The sequence below is a fragment of the Haliotis rufescens genome, unplaced genomic scaffold (assembly GCF_023055435.1).
Source record: "Haliotis rufescens isolate VD_foot unplaced genomic scaffold, xgHalRufe1.0.p SCAF_1, whole genome shotgun sequence".
Classification (NCBI taxonomy): domain Eukaryota; kingdom Metazoa; phylum Mollusca; class Gastropoda; order Lepetellida; family Haliotidae; genus Haliotis; species Haliotis rufescens.
The window spans coordinates 14375358-14387985 of record NW_025963779.1 but is presented as its reverse complement, the minus strand read 5'-3'; the positions used below and the strand labels follow the sequence as shown (position 1 = coordinate 14387985).

At 39.4% G+C, this 12628-nt stretch overlaps 1 protein-coding gene across 1 annotated transcript; it reads left to right on the top strand.

The window, feature by feature from the left end:
* Window positions 1–2198: 2198 nt before the first annotated feature.
* LOC124148715 (cholecystokinin receptor type A-like) lies at window positions 2199–12147 on the top strand. The gene is made up of 2 exons (XM_046519974.2): window positions 2199–2995; window positions 8954–12147. Exon 2 carries the CDS (start codon window positions 8986–8988, stop codon window positions 10129–10131), a length of 1146 nt encoding a protein of 381 aa, XP_046375930.2. The 5' UTR covers window positions 2199–2995; window positions 8954–8985; the 3' UTR covers window positions 10132–12147.
* Window positions 12148–12628: the final 481 nt, after the last annotated feature.

Here is a 12628-nt window from a genome sequence, read left to right as displayed (position 1 = left end):
GGCGAGTATTGACGAACACTAAAAGGTCGTCGAACTCATTTACAGGAACACGAGTGACACGTTTTGACGAACACCAAAAGGTCATCGATTACATTTACAGGAACACGAGTGACACGTTTTGACGAACACCAAAAGGTCATCGATTACATGTACAGGAACACGAGTGACACGTTTTGACGAACACTAAAAGGTCATCGAACACATGTACAGGAACACGAGTGACACGTTTTGACGAACACTAAAAGGTCATCGAATACATGTACAGGAACACGAGTGACACGTTTTGACGAACACTAAAAGGTCATCGAATACATGTACAGGAACACGAGTGACACGTTTTGACGAACACTAAAAGGTCATCGAATACATGTACAGGAACACGAGTGACACGTTTCGATGAACACTAAAAGGTCATCGAATACATGTACAGGAACACGAGTGACACGTTTCGATGAACACTAAAAGGTAATCGAACACATTTACAGGAACACGAGTGATACGTTTTGACGAACATCGAACACTGAACGCTGATATTCCTTCTTATTAACCACACACAAAAGCTGGGATTATGTCTGAATACTCGTATGTTTTAGATGTTATAATTAGTAAGACTACCTGACGTAAATGCTTGGTGCTGTCCAACCGGCGAAAGCGACACAATTCACTGCGCAGGCGTTCTAGAATCAGGGAATCACCGTTTATGATTCTTGGTTTGTTGGCACCTTACTCATGCTTGTGGGTGTCACAAAAAGGCTAAAAGTCTAAGACCTGCGTGAACCTTGGCTATAAATGCACTTCGATATCAAGCTGACCACAGATATATAGATACATTTAAATAATACACATACTGAAGTTCTACGAGAAAATAATTAAACGAACCTTATCGCATGTATGCATGCCATTTCTAACGTATAAAGTACGCTTCGTCCTGACTGACGCTAAATACAACCTACTCACTTCTGACACAATGTAACTATCGTACTAGTGCTAAACTTGAATAAAAAATAGAAAGTTGTATTGATTGATAATATGTATTTATTATGTATCTATTCTATAAACAGTTATCATATTTTTTTCTATTTAGTTATTTGTGACATGTTGAGTGTTTCAACAAGCTTTAACTTACAGTTTGTATGTTAGAACAAGAACACAATTCTGAAAATCATAGGATAATTTTTAAATAAAACAAACATGTCATAGGTGAGTTTCATCTCATCTCAAATTCAGGAGAATACTTCTAGGTATATGTTTGCATGTGCGACGAAGCATCTGTACACCTTTATTAGTGTATTATATCTTCAATTTATTAGGAGGAATACCCCGGGCCAAGACAAAGTGGCTTATACGAGAACATTTCAATAAAAAATAGTCAATTCCGTTTATTTGAGTACAACTATTGGGGGGCATGGATGGCCCAGTCGTCTAAGGCGCCGCGATTCGCTGTGTCCCTTGGGCACGCCAGAAACCTATGATTGTGGGTTCGAATCCCGGTTCGCCCCGATTTTGTTTCTAGCTTTGTCAGCACCAAACCCGTGCTCGAAGTGGTACACGTCTGAGACCTGCATCACGTCGGGCTTTCCTCCCACATTGTGCTGACACGCCGTGATATACTGGAATACTGTTAAAAGCGGCGTTAAACCCATCTCACTCACTGATGAGTACAACTATTTACAGAAATTTCAACCATCTTGGTTTTCTGGCGATGTTTAACTGATACGGCATATCCAGATTACCATATTCATGTTAAGCCAGTTGAATATGTCTTTCGTCCTTCTGTGTGTGGATTATCCATCCTGATTTGGTTTCAGAAATTACATTTGGGATATATATATATTGATTTACATTTTTTCTACTAAGATATCATTAAACCTACCACCCAGAAGACTACTGGTTCTTTGTAATAGCAAAATCTGTAATATCTGAGTTAAAAAATGATGAAATGACAATGATATTGATTGAGGCCCATCTAAAGCATTACTTTGTTGTTGTAAGAGCTGTTATTGGTGGTGGTTTGTGAAGTGTGGTTTTTTTTAGGTAGGGTAGTAGAGTTTGTTTTGCTTTATATTTTTTATTGATTTTCTTTTGCTTTGCTGTTCTTTTATATTTTCTTCTTCTTTTTTTATTTCTTTTTTTTTTTTATTTATATTTTTTTTTTTTTTTTTTTTTTGGGGGGGGGGGGGGGGGGGGGGGGTCTGTGACAACAATTAAATATACAGTCAAGGAGGTGAGGTGAGGTGGATGGGTCTCTCGTTCCGCGTGTGTGTACGCGGGCATGCTTGTACTAGCCCGGACTACTGCCGGTATAATACTGCAAAACATGCCGAATAGATATCCCACTCATACTTTATCGACTTGTTCAATTTTGAGTGATAGACACGGTAACAACAAGCACCGGTTTCTAACATCTTTTGGTATGACGAGGTGGTCGGTGGTCAAACCACTGACCGTTCGCTCTCCGTACAGGCACTCTGTCCACCAGACCACGGAGGCGATTTTAAACGCAAGGAATATGAAAACAATGGGTCAAAAGCCGAATGTATTTAACAGCGTTTAAAAGGCATTACTAAGAGTGACTGAGCTGGGTCTAACGCCGCTTTGGACACTTTTTCAGTTTCATTACGACATTACGACTTGTCAGGGAGTAGTGCAGATCATTGACGTTGGTCACGTACAGACGAACCCACGAGCACGGATATGGTGCTGAAACAGAAAAGGAAATACAATCAGGGCGGACTTAAATTCGAACCATCACCCGTGCGCCGTAATGCTTAGACCGCGAACTTGGCTATTAATGTTCGTTATCAACAATTATCCATTTAAAACCTTTTCATTCGTCCTTTCTGAACCATCAGAATCGAAACAGCGACTAAAAATAATCCATAGTGAAACTCCTAGTTGCATTTCCTTGTAATCATCACAAACAAGGAAGGCAGGCCAGTTGTGACTTCAGTTAAACAGACGCCGGGAAGTAACCGGGAGATACAACAGACGCTTTGTGAGTACAATGACTAATGTTGTTTTTTATAATACACACTAACGGGAAAATAGTAATCATGCTTCATATAAAGTTGGACCCGTGAAGATTCGGGGCAGAATAGGTCTTCAGCAACTCACGCTTGCCGTAAAAGGAGACTATGCTCGCCGTAAAAGGAGACTATGCTCGCCTTAAAAGGAGACTATGCTCGCCGTAAAAGGAGACTATGCTCGCCGTAAAAGGCGACTATGCTCGCCGTAAAAGGAGACTATGCTCGCCGTAAAAGGAGACTATGCTCGCCGTAAAAGGAGACAAACGGGATCGGGCGGTGACGCTCGCTGACTTAGTTAATGCATGTCATTGTATCCCAATGATGATGCTCAGGATATCAATCACTGGATTGTCCGGTTCAGACTCGATTATTGTTATTGCTGGAATATTGCTGAGTGCGGTGTTAAACAACAACGAAACAAACAAATCTTATAAAGCTGTGTAAATGATATGTTATTGAAAATAACGACACAATATGTTGTCATATGTTTGATCAATGTCTACCGTCGTCCTGTGGTAGAGCGTCCGCCAGGAGTGGGGAAGGTCCGGGGTTCGTGCACGTCGCTATACAAGTTCAATAATCTGGATCGCGATGTTAAACCCCATTTCACCTCACCTCGTAACAAATTCATTGACAAAACCCATTCCTGGTAACATGAAACAAAAACCCGACCTATAAGGGTGGTGTAATAAGTTAACTCAATTAACAATAGTCTATATCGGGTGTGACCACCATTTGCGTTGACACAGACGAAGACACCAGCTGATTGAAAACAGCCTGGAAGATGTTGTTCCAATTCTCAACCAAACATTGACCCTACTGAGTTGGCGTTGCCGGCTGGTTCTGGTCCTGAGGTTGTTGGTGTCGTTCAATCCCATCTATCCCAGGGGGCGGTCGGGTAGCCAAGTGGTTAAAGCGTTCGCTCGTCACGCCGAAGACCCGGGTTCGATTCCTAACATGGGTACAATGTGTGAAGCCCATTTCTGGTGTCCCCCGCCGTGATATTGCTGGAATATTTCTAAAAGCGGCGTAAAACCAAAACTCACTCACTCATTCACTCACTCATCTATCCCAGGCATGTTCTATGGGGTAGATGTTGTGTGAAACAGCCGGCCATGGCTGTACAGTAATGTTAAACTGCTTCAAAACGTATATTACAAAACGTGCTATCCTGCTGCAACGTGTCGTTACGTCCCTGCACATACAACATGATTTCGAACGATGTCATCCCGGTAGCGTACGCTATTTAAATTGGCATTAACAATGATGACTTATGGTCTGCCATGAGTTGTGATGCCGTTTCATACCATTACAGTTTCACCCCTAAACTGACGACGTTGAGTAATGCAAGCGTCGTTAAAACATTCTCCTGAACGCCTGTTGACCTTGCACGACCCCCAGAGATGTTCAGATGAAACCTGGACTTCTCTGTGAACATTATATTGTCCCAGTCTTGTCTTCAAAACCTCAGAGACCCGTCAAGATCCGGGGTAGAATAGGTCTTCAGCAACCTATGCTTGCCGTAAGAGGCGACTAACGAGATCGGGTGGTCAGGTTCGCTGACTTGGTTGATGCATCCTCATCGTGTCCCTATTGCGTGGATCGATGCTCATGATGTCAATCACTGGAAAGTCGGGTCCAGACTCGATTATTAACAGACCGCCGTCATACAGCTGGAATCTTGCTGTGTGTGGCGTTAAACAAGGCGTGACTGACGGGGACGTGGAAGTTACAATGTCGCGCTCCCTCAATCGGTTGCGTAAGGTTCTGCCAGGGATTGTCCGAGCTGTTAATGTGGGAGCTTCACATCGATTCCGTGGATGCACCAACCTAATATGGTTGTCTTAATGACATGACATCACTCGTGGACAACCGGCCCGTGTCAAGTCATGAGTCTTGCCCTGCTGTACATAACGTCTCCGAAGAGAAATGACTTTGTGTTTCGATGAAAATTGAAACGTCTGTCAAGCTCGTTTTACGCCAACGCTGTTTGGGGAATACGTGCACGTGGAAATTGTGATTTCGACCTTAAATTGCATTATTTAATTTCAGATTAAATGAGCTTTTTTAGTGAACTTTATGTGAAACAGTTACCTTTTTCGTTAAAATGTAAAATAATACATGTTTTTTTAAAAGGCTATTTATTAAACGAAGAACGAAATGAGAAAAATGAATGGAACATAGGAAAGGGAATATTTTTTTTAGATAGGTAATATGGTCTTAACATGGAGTTTCTTTCGAACATTAAATCCTTACTGTTTCTATCAATTCCGAAAGCTTATTTGCTGATTCACACGTTTGTTTATTATCTACATATACGTGTGTTATTTTACAGACGGAGATGTACTACTCATGTTTTTAATTTTTGTTTATAAGAAATAAACACGTCCCATTTTAATTCTGGAAACCCAAAAGTCCAGAAACTCTACGCTCTTTGCTCAGTCTCGGTTAAAGGTATTTACAAAATTAAACATGCCGTTTTCATGGGAACATACCAAGGAAGAAAAAATGAAAAAAAAATTGTTTAAAAACTCAATATTTCGACTATGTCGCCCATGGGCCTGCCCATGGGCGAAGTCTGGCCCATGGGTATGCCCATGGGCAGGCCCATGGGCGAGAATATGTTCCTTTACTTAAAACTCATGTTTTTGTTTCGCAAATACATTTAATGTATTTATTGAAGTATCATGACACAAAATTTAACTCATTTTAACTTAATTCAACGATTTTATAGCCATATTGAAATATTTCGCCCATGGGCGAGAAAAAGGTTTGGCCCATGGGCGAGAATATGTTCCTTTACTTAAAACTCATGATTTTGTTTCGCAAATACATTAAATGTATTCATTCAAGTATCATGACACAAAATTTAACTCATTTTAACTTAATTCAACTATTTTATAGCGATATTGAAATATTTCGCCCATGGGCGAGAAAAAGGTTTGGCCCATGGGTAGGCCCATGGGTAGGCCCATGGGCAGGCCCATGGGCGAGAATATGTTCCTTTACTTAAAACTCATGTTTTTGTTTCGCAAATACATTTAATGTATTCATTCAAGTACCATGACACCAAATTTAACTCATTTTAACTTAATTCAACGATTTTATAGCGATATTGAAATATTTCGCCCATGGGCGAGAAAAGGTTTGGCCCATGGGCAGGCCCATGGGCGAGAACATGTTCCTTTACTCAAAACTCATGTTTTTGTTTCGCAAATACATTAAATGTATTTATTCAAGTATCATGACACAATATTTAACTAATTTTTACTTAATTCAACTATTTTACGGCGTTATTAAAATATTTCGCCCATGTTTTCGTCAGTTCTTTCAAGCATCAACTAACTGTTTGCAAAGTATATTGTATCATGTGAAATATACTTTATATTATATCATTACATTACTATTTAAAAAGGGCATTTGGTTGGATGTTTCCTTTAGTTCTACAAATTTCACCTGTTTTACATGTTGTAGCGATCTTTAATGAACCCGGCCTTACCTCTCAAAACGTTTTGACAGTTTATCATACGAATTCATGTGCGTGTACTCCAATTCATTGGAGTTATTTTCCACAACATTAAATTTTAGTTAGTTTTTATTTCATTTCCCGTTTTATGTCCCGTTGATACATCACACTGGGCAATTACGTGACACTAGGTATGCAATATACAGGTACGCGTGCGCGTATTTTAATGAAAAAAACTATTCGTCTTTTATTGCATAACGTTTGGCTGAATATCTTACATTCTAACGAAATCTCGAAATAATTATTTAATTACATGCGGTTTCGAACTGACCAGTGGGAATTATGTTTCAATGCGATTGAGGAAAACGTGAGTGAATATTGTGACACTAAAGCAACTTTTAACTGCATTGTCACTTTTGGTATGAAAATGGTAACAGTTCAGAAAAAACAACAGCCTTCTTATGATAATTCTCATTAGTACGTTGTATCTAATTACAGTGTCGGCCTTATTTACAGGTGATTCTACAATACCTGCTCTCGGTCAATTACGATCTACCACACCACGCGTGAATAAACAGTTCTGCAGGTGTTGCTGTGGGCAAATACCTAGCCTGAAAATGTTTATTTTTTTTAGGATACATGTTTTACAAATGTTCGTTGATATGTGGATATATTAAGCACAAAGACAAAAAAATGTTTATGAAAGATGAATTAGTGCCTTGATATATTCATCGAGATGTGTATCATCGTTTAATGGGGTCATTCAATAAACGTATGTTTGGAGGAGATATCAAAGGAGCCGCCCAATATACACAGTGTCGTCCGGTGAACTACCACCCCACCCTGTCCATTAGAGTTATGTAATCGGTACACAAATATATTTGATGCGGTGTCAGTGCGGAAGGAGTTTGAATTACGTCCGCCACTTGCCACAGAAATCCTCAAAGTATAGAAACAATAGACAAGGTCAATCCGTACTAATTACCTAGTGACGCACGTAACAACGACTGTCAATAGGGAAAATGGTGAAAACAAATTGAAATAGATTTTAATAAAACATTATTGTACTAAATAACTCGCAAAAGCGGTGCCTAAAATTGTTTGACCGTGTTATGTGTGTTGTAAACTGACGAATAGCAAGTAATTGTCATGCTGTACGCATGGTTCCATATACAAATTCAGTTATACAACCGGTATGAAACTGAGAACTGAGATACCAAGTACAACATTTACATTATTATTATACATTTTGTTCTTTGTTTACTGTTTCCTCCACACAAGTTACATGTATTGGGAGAATGCAGCAGGAAGAATAAAAAACAACATTGGACTAAAGTTTCCAGACATTATCGTAGTTTTATTTGCTATTTCCCCCTTTAATGGAAAAACGATAAGCTTTATCAAATCATTGTAAGGCCGCAAATACTTGTATACGAATAACTCTGTTGTGAGGAGAAATGTTTAATATATTGATACAGATTTTGCTTACATTTTCAAGCACTGTATTGATAGAATATTTACATTGATACCGTTCATTTATGTTTCATTTTAAAGTTTTCTATTTCCTCAATATGTATAAACGGATAGATAACACTGACAGCCCCGTAGCGATTCCCAGTTCCCACCCATGTCGTAATAGGCGAATCGCTGAGTTTCGCATTAAACAAACAAACAAGCCTAAGTTGGCAACTCTCTCGTTCATATTATCTACTTCTACCTTGACTGTAACCTTGATCAAACAAGCTTTGAGCAAGAGTCGTATGACGCACTTTGAAATCTTCGCAGAAAGAGGGGGCAAGGTTGGCCCAGTCGTTTAAGTCGCCGCGATTCGCTGTGCAGAGTTGCGTCCCTTGGGCACGCCAGAAATCTATGGTTGTGGGTTTGAATCCCGATTCGCCCCGATTATGTTTCTAGGTTTGTCAGCACCATACCCGCGCTCGAGGGATTCACCGAAGTGGTAAACGTCTGAGACCTGCATCACTACGGGTTTCCCTCCCACATTAAGCTGACACGCCGTGATATAATTGGAATACTGTTAAAAAGGCGTAAAACCCAACTCACCCGCTCACTCGAAGAAAGAGCATACTAGATTGTACCATTCTTGTCATACAGTTTAGCGGAGATTTGTTTGTCACTCTGAATCTTTATGCACATACATAAATATGAAACAGACAGTGGGTAAATCGGTGGGAGGGAAGTTGCTATTGGACCATTATTAAACAATATAAGATCATTGATACACCTGGAACTTGCCTTAAACTTCTTGGCCAAATTACCTTGTTGTGATTTTGCCAATCCGAGTAGAAATTCCTTACCATATGCATAAAAAACAGATCAGCAAGAAGGGGAGAACTATCTGTGGCCATGAAGATGCTTACTTGATGGTGTTACCTGTGCATATCCATTTCAGTAACTTCAGTACAAAATATATCTGAATTATATGATTTCTTTTCTCTTCCAGGTCCATATAAAAGACTTTCCCCCTCCAACGCCATGGCTGAAACAGATAAAGATGTTCTTTACCTCTACAATGACACACATTTGAACAGTGCCCTACCTGCAATTGTATTTCTCTCCTTCATAATGCTTGTAGGTTTCATTGGAAACTCTGTGGTTTGTTTTGTGTACCTAAGGTGTTTCAAACCAAATCCTCTGAGATGTTTTATTATGATAGTGGCGATTTTGGATTTGTTCATATGCGTTATTGATCTTCCACTGGCCATTGTCAACATGAGGTACTTGTACAGCTCTGGGGAGTTTCCTGTACTGTGCAAAGCGTTTCATATGTTCCATGACTTCAGTTTCATGACTTCAATGTTCATACTTGTAGCCATAGCGGTGGAAAGATACAAGAAGATATGCCAGCCCTTTGAAAATCAAATGACAGTACCAAAGGCAAGAATCGTCATCGGTGTTTGTTGTTTGATAGCCTTGCCTTTATCAACCCCTGCTTTCATCATTTATGGAGCACATTCATTCCCCATTAATGCTACCAATGATACCATTCTCAAAGCTACCCAATGTACTCTAGCTGATCTTCACGAGTATCATATTGGCATAATCCATAACATCAGTTTTGTGTTTTGGATTCTACTGGATTTAGGTGTGTTCCTAATCCTCGTTGTGTTGTATTACCTGATGTGGCGGGGGATTTCTCGCCATGTTGATCTGATGAGAAACAAAACTCTTTCAGAAAGCCAAATCAATATGGCATCTGGGTTTACGGAATGCACTTCCGTTCCTGACACCCAGCTAGATGACAACGAGGGAATTACGATGACAAGCACTGCCTCGCGTCGTTCTCATCTTCGTGCCTCCATGCATGAGGGCTCCCGATCGATGAACCAACGCCCAACAATAAATACTCCTCATCGTGGAGGAACTCTTCTAAAACTGACACTAACAATGTTCTATGTGAGTCTGGCCTCATTTTGTGCCTACCTGCCCATTGTCTGCATGATTTTCATTAGTCTACTCAGCCCAAGCATATCCACAGAATTCCGAGAATCGGCTACATGGCTGTATTATATTGTTTTTCAATCGTATTACATCCAGTGTGCTTTCAACCCTCTGATCTACGGTTTCTGTAACACAGCCTTTCGGCATGAGATCAAACGTGCGTTTGAAAAAGTAACTTGAAATTAGGATCAAAATATGTTCTTCTGGTTTAGACAATTGCATGAATCTGTTTTTGCTTTTCCTAAAATGGAGCTTACTATCAATATGTTGACATTATCCATATCTTGAAAATGTTGTTGGCATCAAATCAAAACTTGTTGTCTCCTTTTCCTTCATGGATACGATATCCATACATCATCAAACCATGTATACCTGACTTAATAATATTTCATTTTTCTTCCCTTCATGTACTAAATGTTTGATTTCATTATAACGTATTGTGTTACGACATAAAATATAGACATACGTAGCTTCCAATTTTCTTTCTTTTTCGTTTACTTGATGTGTTCTCAAAAATGAAAATTTGACATGTATTCACACTTTACATACTCAAGTAAATAAGGCGATTAAAATACATTCAGGTAAATCATGATAATATTATGCTTTTGTCCGCCTTCATATGTGTGTAAATGCTTGTTTAAAAGTTCTCTTAGTTTTCAAATGTTTCATCATTGATGGCAATATGACTGGCTGAGTAAGTCGGGTATTGCAATAGTTCTATGTGTCGTGCAAATATCTGGGGAGTCTGTACAGTGATTAGACTATAAGTACATTGTAGCCAAATGGAAATACGCGTGGAACAGTTTCGTATGTTTTGCATCTGTTCAGTGGTGGATCTTGAGCAAATGGTACAGCAGAGAGTGGCTTCTCAAATACCGCAGGAACATGCTATGACGAACATGGTTACACGTATCACGGTGTTGAACTTGATTCTGATGTAATTGCTTTGTGCTGGTGTGGAATCGAATCCAGGACCTGCACATGTCCAGGCAAAAACTCGAGTTCCACGAACTATACATCGCATATCGCTTACTCCACCATTCACATTCGAAACAGATTGCACGATTTCATATAAACTGTATAATTCGTGCAGTCTGTTGTTTAATGCCTGTCTGTTTTAAGGAAAAACGAGAGATTCACTCCACCATAAACTGTATGCTTTACACTTATTTATCGGCATAAAAATGTACTCCACCTGATCAAACTAGTGACCACTCATTGGACGAAAGTATTTACCTGTGCTCTAAACGAACTATAGATAGTTAAGCTACCATGGGAGTGCCTGTTTGTATTCATACTTCCTTGTTACATGGACTGCGCTGTGTTATTACTGACTATACAGAAACGACATTTCTCTTGCGGACAACAATATTCATAAGGGTATAGAGTACTCATATAAAAGCTTATCTGCTGTGTTATATGAACTTTCAGACTGCCAATTATTCTTCCTGGTAACTTAAATGCACGAACTGGTAATTTGAAAGATGTTATTATTGACGATAACAGCAGAAGTTTATAATGTATTAAATATGTATCGGGCTCAACGGACGTGCCTTGTAGTACCAGATATGACGTGTGTAATTGACATAGGAGAGATTTGGTGGACTTTTTTGTTCTTTTGTGTACATTTTCTAAATAGATTTGGTGGCGATAAGAAGGGGTGATTTACCTGTTAGTTGGTTGACTATGTTCCACTTCTCTATTTGAAGATCTCCGACTTTTGCGTACATATTCGCTGTGAACCAGATCACTTCATACGAACCCTTCACGAATGCGACACGCTAATGTTAATGAAATTCATGTCATTAATATTCCTAGATATACTTGGAGAAATCAAATCTGCTCTGCGTTCAGATATAATGTTTCTCAGGCTTTGTTTTCATGTAATATTTGATTGATTATTTCTAAAGATTTTATACCTTAAAATATATACCCGTGGACTCTGATATTATTGAGTAGGTAAATTATGGTATAATGAGAAGCTGTGCGGTTTTTGTACTGATGATGATGTCAATATCATAACTAATAGTGATATTACACATGAAGATATTGAACCGCCCATAAAAGAACTTACGCAGGGTAAAGTCGCGGGACAAGAAGGCCACACACACACACACACACACACACACACACACACACACACACACACACACACACACACACACACACACACACACACACACACACACACACACACACACACACACACACACACACACACACACACACACACACACACACAAACAAACACACACACACACACACACACACACACACACACAAACACACACACACACACAAACACACACACACACACACGTGCATCCACGTCGCTATGTAATAGCAATAATCTTAAATGCGACATTAAACCCCATTTCAGCTCACCTCACCTGAAAGTAGTGGACATTTCTGCTGTATTTATGTAGACTTTAAAATGATATTTTCTCCCGAGATGTCAGTGACAGTCTGTACAAATACTCCTGTATGAAAAGCCAGTAAAGCTCAGTTAGCTATTTAGCATTTACAGCATAAATACCACTACCCACCTATTCCTGTAAATATGTTATTTAAGTTGCTGGAATGTAAAATAAAACTCATTGTGTTATATGGAGCAGAGGTGTGGTGCTTCCAAGAAAGAGCTGTTATTGGTCGATTGCATAATATTTTTTGGTATCGA

Coding starts and splice junctions, on each gene's coding strand:
- LOC124148715 (XM_046519974.2), top strand. CDS start 8,986: ATGGCTGAAACAGATAAAGATGTTCTTTACCTCTACAATGACACACAT.